Below are 18832 nucleotides of genomic sequence, written 5' to 3' on the forward strand. Positions count from 1 at the left end.
TTTAATAAATTAAATCATCATCTAAAAACAGCTTTTGTATTTATTCAGGTTATAGTTGTGTGACAGCTGTTCCAACTGTCACACAGAGACAGGAATGGTAAAGGGTTTCTGTTATTCCTTTTAATATTACTTTACATATTGATTAGTGAATAGTTTAGGTTCATATCTTTAAAATTGTTTTCATTAGTCTGACACTTTAGTTAACTATTTGCAGTGCACACATTTAGTTAACTTTGTTTGTCAGTTCTCTTGTATTTTGTTAAATGCAACTAATTAATTTTCTTCTTTTGAGTTACCAGTTTCCTCTGGACCTGTAGCTGAAATCATACAGATGAGCTCCAGCTGATGGCTGTCAAACTTCATCAGCGGGTCGTTCCATTTGTTTGCCAGGGGAAGGGGAAATTTTGCCTTTAGTTTATTTAATTTTACCATTTTTTTAATGTATCTTCTTTTTGTAACTTAGTTCAATAGTAATATTTATCCAATTTAAAGATTTAGTTATGTGCTGACCAGTATTTGTTTAAGTTCTTGTGTGTTTAACTACCCCCTGTGAATGAATTAGCAGTGGTCTGATCAGCCACTATTTAAGTTCCCCCTCATGTCTCATTTGTTAGGTCAGTTTTGTGCTTGAGTTCTTTGTGTTACTACCTGAGTTGTAGTTTGTTATGTTGACCTCAGTTTTTGGGCCCCAATTTATGATTTTTGAATAATTTTTGGATTTTTGTAATAAATTAAGAATATATTTTTGAAATTTCATCAATGTCTCTTTGGCTGGTCTATGTAAAACCTTCACAAGTTGTTTGATTAAAAATTTTGATTAGTTATCTTTAAACATTTGTGTGTGACAAAGAATGAAAATGTTGAGGGAATCTCTGAGGGATTAAATACTTTTTCACATGCATGTTGAATTTGAGGGCAGGAGCACCATTGGCATTGATCAGGATTTCCTCTTATATTTTGGAGAATAAATTTGGACATTTTTATGTAGATTGGTTTAAAAAAACAAAAAACATTTAAGTCTGTTATAGTTTCTAATTTAAGACAAACAAAAATTGACTTAAAAGGATCTGAAAAGTGTCTGTATGCATATCCTACATCTGAATGTTGGTGATCAATAACTTATAACTTATCACAGTAAAACTAGGCGGTACAAGAACCACTTAAAGAACAGGACTGACAATTAAGAGCAGATGTCACCACATTAATCATTACAGCTAATTCTTCACAGCTAAAGTCAAAAGTAAGTGAGTCAATCAAACCTAAAAGGGGAAAAAAAAAACATCCCTCTCCACAAGCGGCTCATGTCACTTTGCTAAGACTGTGTATGTTTTTGTTTTTTTTCTCTCTCTTCCGTATGTAAAACTTTGTTCATATTCTTGAGTAAATAGGAATGGTGAAAAACTCGCTATTAGTGCTGATTGCTTTAACAAATTACACCTCTGCTGCTGCAATCTGAACACAACACTTCAAATGTATCACACAAAATCTGCTTGGTTAAACTCTTTTTTCCTGTCTCGTCCTGTTTTTGATGTCAGGGTGGGGGTACGGGGGGTGGGGGGGGGGGGGGGGTCACAAAACACGCTGAAAGTCCTCCGAGGATCCCCACAAGCGCTCACAGCTCCTCGCTCTCCAGGGTGGCCTCGGGAGGGGAGCTGGCGAACAGGATGGGGCTGGTGTCTGATGTGGAAAAAGCCGACTTAATGTCGAGGCCCTGGCCTGTCAGAGCGGCGTAGCGGCTGCTCGTTCGGGGAGCTTTCCTCATTGGTGCTGGGATACTCTGATGCCACTGTGCTGAAGATGCAGCAGCAAGCTGGTATTACTACACACAGTTACAGAGTGGATTTCTGCAGAAACCTGACAGCTATACAGAGTATTTACCATAGATATCAAGTCTGCAGGTGCAAGATACAACTCCAGCATCGTTCTTTGCTGACACAGTGTACCAGCCAGCATCATCTTTTGTTGTCGGGTGAATAAGGAGACACACATATCCTGTGCTGTCCTGGGTCATGCTGCAATAAAAGCACAACAGAGAGTTCAGCTTTACCTCCAGTTATCTTTTGGATGTAAGCGGAGATTTGTCTGGGGCTGTGTAGAATGGCTATAAGTAGTCAGTATGTTACCTGCAGTAGAGAAAATTTGAATTCAAGAGTGAAGCTAAAATGCACTGAAGACAGTAGAGAAAATTCTGCAAGTAAAAAAAACTTTAAACTTTTAATTTTACATAAACAAACATTTATTCGGTGACCATTTTCCTCAGCTGAACGGTCTTCGTGTTGCCAGCATCCATCAACGAAAGCGACTAGCAACAAATCTAGCAAATTGTTCCCATGTTACTGGAAGGCTTTTAAGAGTCTGGCATAAAGCACTTATAATACACACATACACACATAATATAGAATATAGAACATAATATATAATATATACATAATATAGAGCAGAGGGCAGTGCTGTGGGCTCCTTCCTCATCCATAAGGACTCACAGGCATCCTAATCTTCATTATTCCCTCCCAGCTGCGATCAGAGTAGGAGATGTTCCCCCTCTCCTTGTTTAAAGGAAGCATTCGTGCTTTTAACTTTTTCGAATTGTGTATTTTTTCGGTCTAGACTGTCAGACTATATCGTGCACAAAACAAAGGTTTAAAGATAACATACTTAAATTGTTTCATGGCTGAAAATATGACGTTTAAACAAAATATACTGACAGAAGAAAACATGAATGTAGCTCTAAACATTTATTTTTGCGTTTTCCTCCTTCTGGTATTATTCCTCCTTCTTTGAGCGTCTACGCACAGTTAGGTGCAAACAGCATTATGTAACTTCTGGTCATTTTATGACAGCTATGTTGTTGTTTAAGACGGTGGAAAAAAAACCTTCGATTCCTCCATGAAACCTTTTTAGTAATTTAGCAACATGATAGAATTCAGAAAACCAGTAAATATTCTCCATTTTTCCCTTTTTTCATATTATATGTAAAAAAATATTCTAAAACAGATTTTAGCATAATTCAAAAACATGACATAGGCCCAAATGATAAAGTGAAAACATGTTTTCAGGTAGTTTTGTAAATTAAATAAGTAATTATTAAAAGGTACAAAAGTTTTTTGTACATCTGGTTTCCACCGAACCTCCTTGAAATGTTTCTGCAACTTGATTGGAGTCCATCTTTGGTAAATTCAGTTCATTAAACAGGATTTGATGTGGAGCACAGCTGCTTATAGAAGGTCTTGCAGTTCTCAGTGCGCACCAGAAGTCTAAAGTGTTTGAAGGCAGAACTCTGGGGGAGGGTACATACGACAACAGCAGCATGGAACAAGCTCTGTGGTCTCCACCGGAAATGGAAAAAGATTTGGAGCCACCGAGAACCTTCCTACATCTGGTCGCCCGACCAAACTGAATGTTTGGGAAAGAAGGACGTTGAACGTTGAATGCTCACCTGATCACCTGGCCTACTGTGAAGCACGGTAGTGGGTGCATCATGTTGTGCGAATGTTACCACAACAGGATCCTAAGTGCTTAAAGAAGTAGAGTTGCTTCTCGAAGATGTTTTAAGGTAAAAGGTGAAACATCTTCATGAAACGAGAAGTCCTACTGCCTTCCACTAAAACTCTTATGATGAACATGTCCTTGAGGGGTGGGAATCTACACCTGCGTACGGCAGCAGGAACTGCATCACTAGTCCACACAGAGGGCATGAGAGGGCAAACCTACTGCAGAGTGCTCTAGAAATCAGATTAGGTTGATGATTCATTACCAGATCACAGCCAAAATGACTCTGAAGGTCCTTCAGGTGCCAAACCAGAGCCTGGATTTAACCCCCTGGATTTAACTAAGTTTAATTAGTTAAACTTCGATCCCCTGGGAAGTTTAACAAATTAAACTTCTCAGGGGGTAGAAAAAACTTAAAATATCCTTCTGTCCATCCAACCTGACTGAGTTTCAGATGATCTGCTGAGAAAAAAATGAGAAAAATACCCAAAACAAACCAAGTTTGCAGAAACGAACCTCAAGAAGACTTGAAACCGGGATTGCTGCCACAGATGGTTCAACAAAACATTAAGCCACAGGTGTAAACACTCAATTATATCTTCAAATGTTTCCACTTATTGTGAATTTACAACAAAATATCTGTCAAGATGTCTTCACTTTGTCATTGTGACACCAACGCTGGTCTCAGAATGAATCTGCGAGGCGATGTGAACACTTCTGGTAGCGGCGTAAAAGATTCAGACCAAAACAAAACTCCCGTTGAAGTTAAAACTAAACTAAATGAAACAGAAGTCCGACTAACCTGATTCTGCTCTTTGTTTTTGAAATGGTCTCGTTGTCCTTCTTCCAGAAGATGGCCGGAGGCGGCATGCCGGCGACTCGGCACTCCAGCCTCACCGGGGCGCCCTCAGGAATGCCCATGTTCTGCAGCTTCTCCACAAACTGGGGCGGGTGCTTCATCTCTTTCTCTGAGGGACGGAGATCACGTTAAACCCGCTTACCGCACTGCGAGCGAGCGACAATCATCACCGACGGCTACGTGGAACCTCACCGACAACTTTCAGTTCCAGACTAAAGGAGCTCTGTCCCGCCTTGTTGCTCGCAATACACGTGTACGTGCCCGCGTCGTTCTGCGTCAGCGGGTCAATGACCAGGGAATGGACGCCGTTCTCCCGCACCAGCATCTTGTGGTTGAGGTCCGGATAGATGGGCCTCCCGTTGACCAGCCACATCAGCTCCGGGTTGGGGAGCCCGCTCACCTGGAAGTGAAACACCAGCAGTGAGGCGAGGCTAAATGCCATCGAACGTTCCCGCCGGGTTTCCTGGCCTGTCCGGCGACGTACTTTACAGTCCAGTCTGCACAGTCTGCCCTCGTGAGCCATCATGTCTCCGGGGGCCTGGAGGAAGTGAGGCCGGAAAAAACGCTCCTGGGTTTGTTCTCCTTCGACCTCCTGGATGCGAGCTCGAACCCTGTGGGAGAAACGCGTTACAGAGCAGATTCGAGGACATTAATCCGCATCCGGTCATGCTGTCAGGTTCAAATAGCAGCAAAATTACTGTCCATAACTTTTAAATCTGCTTTTTAAGCTTAAAGAAAAGCAGAACGCTCCACATTTAGGCACCTCTGGTCTTTTACTGCTGGCATAACGTCACAGTGGATCCTGATACCTTTAATGTTATGTATGAGGAAAACAAATACACTGCAAAAATGGAACTAAAAATAAGCAACATTTTCTTAAAATGAGTGTATCTGTCCGTTATTCGATCAGGTAAATAAGATTATCTGCCAATGGAATAAGACCTTTGCACTTGAAATAGGAAGAACTGATCTCCATCATCTTATCTCAAGTGCTAGATGTCTAATTATCTTATTTTAGGGGTCAAAATACTTATTCCATTGGCAGATGATATTATTTACCTGATCAAATCTAGGACAAAAACACACGTTTTAAGAACATTTTACTTATTTTTAGATCCTTTTTTGCAGTGTAGAAGAATTTTTAAAGTATTTAAAAATGTTTACTTTTTAAGTTGCTGAGATCAACTTTTAAATCATTCATCTTTGACTTTGTTATTTCTTGTGGCATAAACAGGATGAGCCCCCCTTTAAAATCGGAAACCAAAGCAAACATGCCGTATAAGGATGAAGGATGCGCATTGATCTCCACCAGTCAGTCGCTACTTTTCCAAATTTACCCATAAACATCAGTCAAGGCATTTATTACAAACATCTGGAACAGCAGATAAGAGGACGAGGCTGGATGAAGACTTGGATTTACTGAGGAGACCAATCCGTTCTCCATATCTCGTTCCATCCTAACTTTACTTTGAACAAGGACACAAAGATCCTCAAGCTCCTCGGCGTGAGGCAGAGGTTGACCTCAAACCCAGAAGGGGCGCCCCACCCTACATGGCCCATGGCCTCAGACGTAGAGCCTCAGCAACTCTTCAAAAAAACAAAAAGGTAGGAACAAAAAAGAAAAATGAAGCAAAAACTCTGGGGTCAAGGTTCTCGTCTGCAGTCCTTTGGGGCTGGTTTCCTGGAACTTTTAGATGTTTACATGAACCAAATCAATGAATGACCTCCTCGCCGAGTGCTGAAGGTCTGCAACACAGGCGTCCCAACAATTCACCACCGCAGCCGAAACGGTCAAGTTGAAAGTAGTCGTGAGCCACAGCAGCACCACATTTATGCCATTCTCAAGTTCTGGTCCAGGGGCCACACAAAAACATTAGGAGGGCCGCAAATGGCCCCTGGGCCACACTTTGGATACCCCTGGTCTACAGAGTCCTTCTAATGACCTGAATATTTGATTTAGGAGTGTTGATGCTAGGGCTGGGTTTCATCTTGGGTGAGCTGATTCAAAACGATTCTCGATACAAAGCTCAGATTGATTTGATTTGACTCCAATATCGATATTTATTACTTTCAAATTAATGCTCAAAGTCAGTCAATCAACAAAACCAGACAAATATTATATTGATGTTCAATTTATTGAACACTGATATATAAACAGGAAAACAAAATGCATTTGGTTCAATGCATTTAATGAATCACAGAAACCAAAAATGTGCTAAATGTCTGATTTTAGATCCGTCTCTCTTGTACTTCCTGGTTGTGAACAGTAATAACACGCTGTAATAACGCCCCCTAGGGGTTAGGAGGTATATTGCTATTGAAAGCCAGAATATCATTATTAAATCGTTTTTAAAAACATCGATAATCTTTGTATCGATTTTTATGCACAGTCCTAGTTGACGCAGACACATCTGATAGCTGCAGGTCATACCATCTACACTCTAACTAGATATCTAGGAGGGATCCCAGCAAAAAAACTGGCACGTCTTACCATCACAATAAATACATTTTTCAGAAATGTCCATACTGGACTTTATAGTTCTGTAAAGAAAGATAAATGTACTTTTTTTTTTTTTTTTACATCTTCACTAGTGATGCCAATAAACATGGAAGGTGCTTTGGGGACCTCATATCTCCATTTAAGTGTGATGAACATCCTCAAAACAACGGGTGAAATGACTTTGGTCCAGGTATAGTTAGCAACTCCTCAGATCCTAATTGTCTAAAAGTCCGCTCACCTCTGAGACTGAACGGGCGTCAGCCGGCTCCGCGGAGGTCCAGTTTGGACGATCAAATGTCCCGAGCAGCTGATTCTCCCCTGATGATCACCACACAGCAAACCCAGAATCAGCCAGAGCCTCCAGAGGGAAGGCGATGCTGGACGAACAGGAAGGATGGGGTCATACCTGTGGGTTGGCGGCCATGATGGTGTAGTTTCCGTCGTCGTCGCTGGTGGTGGACTCGATGTGTAAGGAGCAGACCCCGTCGCCTTCCCTCATCTTCTGGTAGTGGACGTTCTTCTTCAGGATCTGTTTGCCGTCCTTGAACCAGTAAACCTGACCGGGACCAAAGACGAGAGCGATTACAGGGACCAGGCCTGACCACAAGCAGCCTCCGCCAGCGTCTCACCTTGGGAGGAGGCACGCCCAACACTTTGCAGGTGAAGGTCGCGGGCACGCCTTCCATCGCCTTGTAGTTCTTCAGCTTCTTGTCGAAGACCGGCGCGATGCATTTTCCAGAGGGGACGTCCTCGTGCTGCACCTCGTCGTCCGACTCCTCCACCGGCGTTCGCTCCAGACGAAACTCGATCTCGCTCATCAGTCGCTGCTCGAAATTGGACACTTTGTACTCCTGGAAGCAGAGAAGACCCCCCACCATGAGTCTGATTACTGCAATGTGTCTTTGCATCAAATCTGCCTAAAAAACGATTCATGACCGCTGCTACATGCAAACACGTTCAGATTAAAGACGCGTGCAGGCGTCACACTGCAAAAACTGAAATAAAAGTAAAAATTAAAAAAAAAAAGTAAAGTAAAATTTTCTTAAAATGAGTGTATCTGTCCTTGGTTTGAGCAGGTAAGTAAGATGATCTGCCAATGGAACAAGATTTTTGCAACAACTCATCTCCATCATCTTATTTCAAGTGCAGGATGTCTAATTATCTTATTTTAGGGGTAAAAATACTAATTCCATTGGCAGATTATATAATTTACATGCTCAAATCTAGGACACAAACACAAATTTTAAGAACATTTTACTTATTTTTAGATCCGTTTTTGCTGTGCAGGACCACGAAACAATGAGCATCTGTTCAAAACAAGGCTGTGCAAACTTTTCATCACATCGAGTCACATTGTGACCTTTGTTACCTGCTCAATAAACTAAGCCTCCATTATTTTTTAAAAAAAATAATAAAGTGGTATATTGTCTGTAAGAAACAGATGTGTAAGTTATTGTTGGATTTGCACAAAAAGGATTTGCACAAAGATAGTTTAGTCAACACTAAGAAGGGGATTTGGGTGAGTCTTTCTTTGTTGTATTTAACCAAGTTTAATAAAGTGACTAAAAGCAGATTTGAGTGCACAAAGATTTGTTTAGAATAAAAGTATCTGGATAGATTTCATTCTATCTACTATGAAACTAAAATGCAAAAAAGCTGTTTATGAAAAGACAAATACTTTGTGGTGTCACAAAGGTGCACATTTTTATTTGTCTGTAATAATTTTGCCCTGATTATAAATCAAAAGTTAAACGTATGCAATCATCACTCCTGATTTGAAGTTGGGGGGGGGGGGACACAATATCAGAGGCGGTCTTTAAAAGGCTCCTGGGCCACACTTCTGATACGTCCCTGGGGTTTATGACGCACTGCTGCGTCGGGGGACATTACTGTATTTATTCAAAAGGCATAGATTATGAATTTTTAAACCCACATTTCCAAAAAATAGCCCAGTCCCTCCATAAAATGTACGTCCAAACAAGAAGCAGAGACTTGCAGCCGGGACTCGGTGTTGACTCAGGGGGGGAGTGAAAGGAAATGTCTGCAACAGTTTTCTCACAGATTGGTGTATTTTTCCTTGATTTGAGCTGGCAAATAAGACTATTTGCCAATTGAATGAGATTTTTGCACTAAAACTAGGAACAGTTCATCTTATTTCAGGTGCGGGATATCTAATTAGCTTATTTTAAGGGTAAAAACACTCATTCCATTGGCAAATAGTCTTATTTACCTGCTCAAATCAAGGAAAAATATACTAATTTCAAGATATTTTTACTTGCTTTTAGTTCCCTTTTTGCGGTGAGCCGGGGGTCTTTTCTACATGGAGTTTGCCTGTTAGCCCTGTGCATCCGTGCACTGCAAAAACAGAACTAAAAATAAGTTAAATTTTCCTGAAAGGAGTGTATTTGTTCTTGATTTTAGCAGGTAAATAACATGATCTGCCAATGGAATGAGTATTTTGAGCCCTAAAATTAGATAATTAGATATTCTGCCCTCTAAATAAGATGATGGAGATGAATTGTTCCTATTTTAAGTGCAAAAATCTCATTCCATTGGCAAATCATCTTGTTTACCTGCTCAAATCAAAGACAAATACATTCATCTTAAGAAAATTTGGCTTATTTTTAGTAAGATTGCCACTTCTTTTTCACAATGTGGGTTCTCTCCGGGTACTCCGGCTTACTTCCACAGTCTAAAAACATAACTATTAGGTTAATTAGTTACTCTAAATTGGGTGTGAGACTGATGACCCGTCCAGGTTGTACCGATGACCGCTGGAGTTAGGCGCCAGCGAGCCTGCATGGATCACTGGGTATAAATGATGGATGGATGATACTTTAAGTGATTTGCAAGTCCTTGCATCCCGTTTGTAGTTCCATTTTACATACTGGTTCAATTTAAATGGAAGACGAGTTTGAAAACCATCATGCAGAGGAGCCTGTCTGACCACACTGCAAAAATCAAAGTAAAAATTTCTTGAAATTAGTGTATTTCTCCTTAATTTGAGTATGTAAATAAGATGATATGTCAATGGAATGAGTATTTTTACACCTAAAATAAGATAATTAGATAAACTATACTTGAAATAAGATGATGGAGATGAGTTGCTCCTATTTTAAGCGCAAAAATCTTATTCCATTGGCAGATCATTTAAACTTGCTGCTCAAATCAAGGACAAATACACTCATTCCAAGAAAACATTACTTACTTTTAGTCATGTTTTTGCAGTGCAGACCACATCCAGGTGGTGAAACTGTTTCATCCAATCAAACCAAACATCTCAGGTTAAAACAGGGAACAGAAAAATTACATCTTTTTATGCTTTGGACCACAAATTACTTGCATTTGTTGTTCCACTTGAGTTTATCCATTATATTCAAGCTACTTTTAACATCTCTTATGGGTTTCTCCTTTTGACGCTGTGCATAATATCTGTTCATCGCTTAGGTCAGCTGTGCTGCTTTTTAAAGAGATTATAATAAAGTTGGCTCGGCTTTGCCAGAACAGATCACAAACCCTTTATGGGAAAAATGTTGACCACAACAAGAAAAGAATATGGCAGCAAAGCTTCAGCTTCAGGTAGAAAGTTGTGATGCAAATTAACTGAAAGCTTGATTATTAAGGAAATCCTACTTGTGTAGCTCAATAACTCTTCAACCTTTTGACTGAATTATTCGTGCAAGTTATACATTAGTCAACAGAAGCTTGAATGCTCAATTAGCAATATTAAATAAAAATCTTACTGCGAAAAGAATTAAAAAAAAGTTATATCTGTATTTATATTTTTAGTTGTTTACGGTCTGAGACTGTAGTTCATACAGCGTCGAGCAAAGCAGAGTCTGGAAGATCCTTGTACCTCATCATAGTTAATGACAGTAGCAGCATTGTTTGGTCCAAGGAGACTGCTCGCTGTTTTCCCCTTATTACTCAGCTTCTACGAGAGGATAGGCATGGATGAACACCAACGACACACAGATGGTACAAACATACTACAAGCTGGGAAAAACACACAAGCTGCGGCTACGGGCATGCACCCTGTCCGCTGTTACTGTGACGTGGGAACAGGCGGCGAGGAGCGACACGGGTGATGGTGGCAGCAGCACTTTGAAATGATGGAGGGCTTATAAGGTGGCAGATCTGATCCAGGGCCATGTTTATTAAAAGATGTGGAGGTGGGGGGGGTGCATACAAGCAGCACCTTCCACACCTGTTGGCACACCTGGTGACGATGTGTAATTTAATTGTAACCATAAAAAAAAACTTGTTTCACGCTGGAGGAAAGTCCAGATTTTAATTGCATCACTGTACAGTCAGGACTCAAGACCAACATCAAGGCCGCCAATAACAGAAAATCTCTGACAATCACACCAAATTATGCGGCTGCAATTTGTTTTACAGCTTTTTACACATCTTTAACCAGATCTGCCAATAAGTGTTGTGTGTGCTGTGCATTAACAAACTCATTCATTTCTTTATGCTCATATAAATATTGAGTCCAGCCATTTGCTGCAAAGGGATCCTGCAACTTTGCACGGCTAAAGAGGATCGTAATTAGGCTTTTACTTGTTAAATGTTTATTTTAAAACCCATATTCCGTAATGAACTTCCTGATAATTGAACTATTTAGCTGTGAGATGCTCTTTTCGCTTCAAAATTTCTTCTATTGTGCCCAATGTACGTGATTTCTTTTATCAGTCCTGGTGCAGGACCTTTTTTACTTTATTCACAAAAACTTATGTGGAAACCTGATTGTGCTTGAAGCAGTGGTGGTTCTAGACCAAATTTAGCAGGGGGGCCAGGGATGGGCCAATGTTTTCTCATAGGGGCACAAAACAAATTGGGAAAAACACCTAAACAGGTCAACATTTCATCGTTTAATATATTAAGTGAGCCAAAGAGCCAATTGTGGCTCTGAAACTGCAGGTTGCAGACCCCTGATCTTTTCTCGATACGGCGGGAGCTTAACGTGAAACAGCTTAATTTTTTTTAATTATTGTTATTTCTTATATTTATTTTTTAATTATTTTGTTATTTTATTATTGGGTAAAACCATAAACGTAAAAAAAATACAACTGATCCAAATGACCAGTCAGTCACGGTATCTTTGTCAGCATTTATCATCCTAAGAAATTTAATATCATGTTTTTAATACAGGGCCCCTGTCTAGAACCGCCCCTGGCCGGAAGAAAACTGACAATCAGTCACCGGTTAATATTTAACACAAGCTTCAAAAAAAATAACTAACACAAGGCCTGCAGCAAAAGCAGAAAGAAAACGTTTCGGTGTTTCGGAGATCAGATTCTACCTGCTGATGGGCAAATTGTGGAGCGTCGTTTCTCAGCTGGAGTTTCTTCCCGATGTCCTGGAGGAGGAGCTCTTTGCTTTCACGGATGTTTTCAGCGGAGGGCAGGCGGGTCTTGGGGGTCTTCTTTCGGACCCTGCGGAGGGCGGAGGATGAAGATGTAGCAACGGTTCGAAGCGTCATGAGGGTTAGTCAGAGGGAACCTACCCTGCCGGCGCTCCTTTGGGGAGCCCCATTGAGTTGGTGGGTTGACTCGGGGTCAGAGACGGCAGCACGGAGCTCAGGAAGGCCACCGGGTTCTGAATGGGGCTGGGCGAGGAGCTGCTGGAGGTGGGAGAGGAGGCCTGAGGGGGGGACTGAGCGCGCAGGCCGGGGGTGCTGTTCAGGAACGACCCCCACCCCGGCGTGGGTGAGGACACAAGCGACGGAGGGCTGGTGGGGGACTTCAGCACCCGTGTGGGGGAGAACCTGAGCGGCGGGGAGAACGGCGGGGGGATCGGGGAGCTGGCCGCCGAGGAGTTGAGCTCGGCGGCCAGCTCCTGGAGCAGAGGAACCGGTGACTCTGTCGGAGACGGGCTCCTGACGGGGGAGAGGGTCTGGGCCGCTATGAACTCTTTGGGCCGGGTGTAGTTGAAGGACACGGCCGTCAGGTTCATGAGGGAGGCGTGCGTGCTCCTGAGCTGAGGAGTCGGCGACGTGATCTGCAGCAAGGTGGAGGCGGAATCCGTCGGAGCGGCGGCGAGCTTCGGTGCGGCGGGGGAGCTGAACTGGGGTTTGGGGGGAGTCCTGCCCAGAGCTGCGGGGGAGAGGTTCAGATGGGAGGCATGGAGGGTGGCGGTCTGCCCTACGGGGGGCAAGCTGGCCACCAGGGGGGAGGCGTTGAGGTGAGGAGCAGACGGAGGCGTCCAGGAGGTGCTGATGAGTGATGGTGGGGAGCTGAACGAAGGAGCAGGAGGTGTGGTGGAGGTCAGCGGAGGTGCAGAGGGATGCGACTGAAACGATGGCCCCGGGGGTTCAGGGTGCATTCTGGAGGACCACACCGGACCTCCGGGGGGACTTTGGACCCCAGGCGGCACCGGGACCTGGAATGGGGGCTGGGGCGGAGGTTGGCTGTGGGATTTGGTCTGAGGTTCGCTCTCCTGCTGCTGCTCCAGGAGGACCTGGTTGTGCAGGAGCTGAAGCTGAGCCGGGTCCCTGTGGATGAGACAACCACACATGAGCAGACAGAGAGGATTAGAGCTCCACCGGTTCAGATGGTTGTTCTTCAGTTCCCACATATATAATCTGAACCCTTTGTCTTGCATTAGGATTCAACCCCCCTCCTTCTGAGTCGTTCCTTAGCAGGACCGCCTCCAGCTGCAGTTACAGCTGTCTGATGAAACCGCGGTAAAATAAGTTTGAGGCTGAAACGTCATGAAATAAGGAGAAAGGTCAGAGGTAATGAATACTTTTGCAGAGCTCTGAGTGATATGTTCATGTGGCGAACCTGAGCAGGAATGGGACACGCACGAGAAATACCGAGGTGTCCTTTTAAGGAATAAAAACAAGTGGCTCTCAAACAGCACAGTCTCAGCTGCAAACAGGTCCCCCCCCCCCCTTCTTTTCACCGACAACAGCTTTCAGCTCTCACGCATCACTAAATTATCGCATTTTAAACCGTATTTCTTAAACACCCAATAAAAGGTGTGAGCCCAGGCACGTCGCTGCAGATAAAAGCAAAAAAAAGGGAAGCAAACTTACAGGTAAAAAACGCCGTCCTTTGTTTTAGAGAGCTTGAAGGTCCACATTTCTACGTCTGGGTTCAAGAACTGAAATGGCTGCTATCTGAGCGAGAGCGGGATGAAGCTCCCGCCTCCTCCTGCTGCTGTTAACACGTCCCTCTTTACTCCCAGCAAAGAGAGGACAGTCTGGATAACAGACCCTCTGCCGGGCTCTACTCACAGCTTGGGTTTGGCCCTCACTGGCGGCGGCTCTTTGCTGGACGACGCCAGACCAAGGTCTTCATCAGAGTGGTGGGACCAGTCCCCTTGTTCTTCGTCCTCCTCATCCTCGGGGAGCTTGAAGTGCACGCGCAGGCCGACTCTGGAGCCGGAGCGGGGGTCTCTGTGGTTCGTCAGGGTGCCTGTTTTCAGGCAGGAGTTGGGCGGCGGGTCAGGCAGAGGGACCACAATGGAGCCGGCGTTGGCGCCTCTGTCTGAGGGTCGGGACGCTCTCTGCACAGACGTGGTCACCTCGGCGGGCGAGACGGTGAAGGGCCTTTGAGTGGAGAAGACCTGCCTGGGGCTCTGGACACCGGACCCCTGCAGGTCCCGGTGGGGCGAGACGGCGTCTGGGTTCAGGGCGGAGGGTTCCAGACGCAGGGCGCTGGTGTTTAACGGGTCCAGGCGTAAGGTGCTGGAAACGAGCGGCTCGAGGCGGACGACGCTGGCGTGGGGTTTGATGCTGCTGCTCACCGTAACCTCTGGCTGACAGTTCACAGCTGCCTCTTGGCTTCGCCGGGAGTCTGACAGCAAACCGCTGGAAGGCCTCACATGGGAGCTGTTGCAGCCATTGGCTGGAAAAGATATACAGATATATGGAATCATGTACAGCGTTCACACGTAAAATACACGTTTAGCTTAAAAAAGGAGGTTTACCTTTGACTCTCAGCGCAGCAGTGCTGGAGACCGTCCCATACTTGTTGTTGGCCGTGCAGGTAAACATCCCTGAGTCCTCTGGAAACACCTCAGCTATGACCAACGTGCATATTTCCTCTGCAGGAGAAAAAAGAAAAACACAATAATAAAAAGACTCAGCATCACGCTCAGCTGCTCAGCATCGACTTTTTCTGTGCATCACTCGAGGCGAGCGCCGGCGTGCAGCCGCTGCAGGATGACCATATCAGCCATGGATGGGGGACTGCCTTATAAGGTCCAGTTTGTGGGAATAGCAGCCCTGGCTTGTGTACAGAAGAGGAGCCGGAGCTTCAGCCGAGGACTTTAAACACGTCCCACTGTGTAATGCGTGCGCCCTGCAGCTTCTCTAACAGGCTAACAGCGGCTTGGGTTCATTTTAAACACGTGTTTCTGACACACACAGAGAGTCTGGGTGAGATTTGTACCTGATTCTGCCGGAGATCTGGGCTCTGAAACAAGAGCAGAAACCAACATTAGTTACAAAAATCAGCTGAAAACAAAATCTGTGATGACTGGTTTTCATACTTTGAGTAATTTCCTTAGGAAAATACATTAGAATTAAACAAAGAGGTCCCTTGAGTGTAATAGTTCATTCTGATCTACGGATTTTCCTTATTTAGTTCTTCTTCACAGTTCATGACCTTTCCAAGCTATCAAGCCTTGCCAACGTAATTATGCATTTTGTCAAGTTAAAAACTTCAGTAAATTTCCACTGGGATTCTGTGTGGTAGAGCGACACAAAGTAGTGCGTAATTGTGGAGTGGAAGGAAAACAATCCATGCTTTTAACATTTTTTACAAATAAAAAAATCAGAACACTCTGGTGTGCTGCACGCTCATAGCCCCCTAAATAAAGCCTAGCGCAACTAATTGCCTTAAGAGGTCACCTAGTTAGTTCCAGAACAGAGTTAGGTTATGAAACAATATCCAGAGCTCTGTTCAAACCTACCAGGATGTGAACATCCACCTAACCTGACAGAGCAAGAGCATAAATCAGAGTAGCAGCCAGGCAGGCTATGGTTACTTTGCAGAACGACTGTTAGTTTTTCCCCTCACAGAAGAAGAAGAAGAAGAAGAGACACAGCAAACATCTGGAGGAAGAAAATGTGCAAATGCATGCCTTAATTTTCATTATCTCCATTATTTCAAAAGTCCAGCATCGGATCCCTCACTGCATAAAGGGAACTAAAAGTAAGTGAAATTTTCTTGAAATCAATGTATTTTTCCTTGATTTAAGGAGCTAAATAAGACTATTTGCTAATGGAATGAGTATTTTTACCACTAAAATAAGATAATTAGATATACTGCACTTGAAATAAGATGATGGAGAAGAATTGTTCCTATTTTAAGTGCAAAAATCTTTGTCTATTGGCAAATAGTCTTATTTACCTACTCTAATCAAGGACAAATACATTGATTTCAAGAAAATTTCACTTACTTTTAGTTCCCTTTTTGCAGTGCTTCTGCTTCGCGGATACAAGATATATTGAGGTTCATGGCTGGAAGGTTTAAGGCAAGGCAAGGCAACATTTATTTATATAGCACATTTCAGTACAGAGACAATGCAAAGTGCTTTACACGATTAAAATATAGGAAAATAAAACAGAATAAAAGCAAGTTGGAATAAAATGTAGAAACAAAATTAAACATGGGAGAATAGAAACTAAAAGCAAATATTAAAAACAGTTGGACTACAAAGTTGAACTAATGAGGTTTCAGTAAAACAGTTTAACTAGAAGTCGAAGGCAATCCTAAACAAATGTGTTTTTAATCTTGATTTAAAGGAACTCAGGCTTTCAGCACTTTTAGTTTTCTGGAAGTTTGTTCCAGATCAGTGGAGCATAGGAACTAAATGCTGCTTCTCCATGTTTGATTCTATCTATCTATCTATCTATCTATCTATCTATCTATCTATCTATCTATCTATCTATCTATATATATATATATATATATATTTATATTTATATATATATATATATATATATATATATATATATATATATATATATATATATATATATATATATTCAGATGGATGTGACTGCAAAAACAGCGGAGCTTACTTTTCTGTAGGATTCTGAAATCAGGAGAGTCCTCTATGACTTTTCCTTCTCTGTACCAGTCCACCCGGGGGGAGGGGACTCCTTTCACCCGGGACTCCAGCACCACCAGCTGGCCTTCTGATGCACTGAGGTCCTGCAGGCTCTTTCAGGACAGAAAACAGAGGGATACACGAATATATCTGCGGCATCCCGCATCGTAAATCCTTCCTAAAAGTGAGGCTACCTTGGTGAACACCGGCGCTGCCATGGCAGGTTGTCCGTTTGTTTCTTCTGGATGGTGCAGACTGAAGGCTGGAGTCTGCGTGAAAGCACAAACACAGGAGGACATGTCAGATGTGACATCTGGGATTAAAATGAGTTAAATCTGTGTTTTGTGGATGAAACTTTTAGTTTGTCCACCTGAAGTTTGGGTGTTTGTGGTGCAGCTGATAGGATGGCGGACACAGCTGGGTCTAAAGGCAGCGTCGTGAACGTGGATCCAGCTGTCAGGTCCAGCTGTGGCGCTGAAACCACCGGGATGACCTCTGATTCCCCCTGGGTTTCTGTAGCTTCTCTTATCCCTGCTGAGGGTGGAAACACCTGCACAGGTAACACTCTTAGCTCCTCCCCAGCAGGAGGAGCCAGGGACACCGTGGAGAGCTCCGGCACCTGGAGTATGGTGGCAGACGTCCGGACCGGTGGAGGAGCTTCTGGAGCGGTTTGGGTAAGTTCAGAGGAAAGTTCCTCCTCTGGTCCGACTGCGGGTGCTGCAGGCTGAGACGCTGCCGAGTCGTCCTCCTTTGCAGCTCGGCTTTGGTTTGATGATTGAGGCAAAGGTGGAGAGGACTTTGGAGGTATCCGCTGCAGCCTTTAGAGAAAACCACAGATGTGAGGCAGGAATAGGATGGATGGGCTCCATGTGGACCTTCATTTATGTTAAAGGCAAGAATCTGCACTGCAAAAACAGAACTAAAAGTAGGTGAAATTTTCTTAAAATCATTGTAATTTTCCTTGATTAGGGCAGGTAAATAAGACTATTTGCCAGTGGAATAAGACTTTTGCACTTAAAATAGGAACAATTCATCTCCATTGTCTTATTTTAAGTGCGGGATAACTAATTATGTTATTTTAGAGATGAATTGTTCCCATTTTAACTGCAAAAATCTCATTCTATTGGCAAATAGTCTTATCTACCTGCTCAAATCAAGGAAAAACACACTCATTTCAAGAAATGTTTTACTTATTTTTAGTTCCCTTTTTGCAGTGTGATACAGAAATCCACACTTATTGTAGACATTCTCTGATATTTACATACAGACTCCATAAACTCATGCACCCAAAAGTTGTTTTCTCTACATTAATTTCACCTTAAAAAGAAAAAAAGCGAAGTCCAAATAAGTTAAAATAAAAATCCCCAAAACTAAACTGACTGAACATCTGGGCAGAAGTGTGTTTACGGTTAGTGGAAAACTCACTGGGCTACATGTTCAAAGCGCTGCTCGGCCTCAGAGTCTGAAGAGGAAGCACCTGAAGGATCAGACAGACGTGTGTGGAGATCAGGCTCTGATCACGCGACGCCTCGCTGCAGGGAGCAAACACGGGCCTCACCTTCGACGTAGATCTCCGCCGACGTGGAGTCTGTCCCGTAGACGTTCGAGGCAAAGCAGGAGTAGCGGCCGGTGTCTTCCTCGAACGCCTCGGCGATGATCAGCGAGTGCAGCTCGCCGTCGGTGAGGATCTGAATGTCGGGGCTGTTTTCCAGCTCCTTTCCCTCACAAAACCACCTGCAGGTCAGCAGAAAGCAAACCGTCCCTGCTTTAGTTAGTTTAATGTTAAAAATCCAATTCAATTCAATTTTATTCATATAGCACCAATTCATAATGCATGTCATCTTAAGGGTCTTTCCAAAGTCAGATTCAATCAAATCCTCCAGGTTGGTCAGAAAGTTTCCTCTCTAAGGAAACCC

The 18832-nt window shown here is 43.3% G+C and overlaps 1 protein-coding gene across 4 annotated transcripts in view; it reads right to left on the minus strand.

The window, feature by feature from the left end:
• Positions 1–431: 431 nt before the first annotated feature.
• The window catches only part of mypn (myopalladin), a 31695-nt gene continuing 13294 nt past the window's right edge, over positions 432–18832 (minus strand). For 2 of the 4 annotated variants that reach the window (XM_021312345.2, XM_021312344.2), the window contains exons 3-21: positions 18475–18650; positions 18342–18393; positions 17287–17734; positions 17111–17185; positions 16888–17029; positions 15251–15274; positions 14787–14903; positions 14092–14704; positions 12358–13344; positions 12154–12286; positions 10705–10782; positions 7478–7699; positions 7255–7404; positions 7087–7166; positions 4833–4959; positions 4541–4748; positions 4292–4457; positions 1879–2012; positions 432–1791 (exon numbers count right to left, since the gene is read on the minus strand). In XM_021312345.2, coding sequence (XP_021168020.2) covers positions 1613–1791; positions 1879–2012; positions 4292–4457; positions 4541–4748; positions 4833–4959; positions 7087–7166; positions 7255–7404; positions 7478–7699; positions 10705–10782; positions 12154–12286; positions 12358–13344; positions 14092–14704; positions 14787–14903; positions 15251–15274; positions 16888–17029; positions 17111–17185; positions 17287–17734; positions 18342–18393; positions 18475–18650 — 4111 coding nt within the window. In that variant the 3' untranslated portion in view covers positions 432–1612. The remainder of the gene's footprint in view (positions 1792–1878; positions 2013–4291; positions 4458–4540; positions 4749–4832; positions 4960–7086; positions 7167–7254; positions 7405–7477; positions 7700–10704; positions 10783–12153; positions 12287–12357; positions 13345–14091; positions 14705–14786; positions 14904–15250; positions 15275–16887; positions 17030–17110; positions 17186–17286; positions 17735–18341; positions 18394–18474; positions 18651–18832) is intronic. The other 2 variants (XM_036126061.1, XM_021312347.2) reach the window with 2 other exon arrangements.

The sequence above is a fragment of the Fundulus heteroclitus genome, chromosome 22, assembly GCF_011125445.2.
Source record: "Fundulus heteroclitus isolate FHET01 chromosome 22, MU-UCD_Fhet_4.1, whole genome shotgun sequence".
Lineage (NCBI taxonomy): Eukaryota > Metazoa > Chordata > Actinopteri > Cyprinodontiformes > Fundulidae > Fundulus > Fundulus heteroclitus.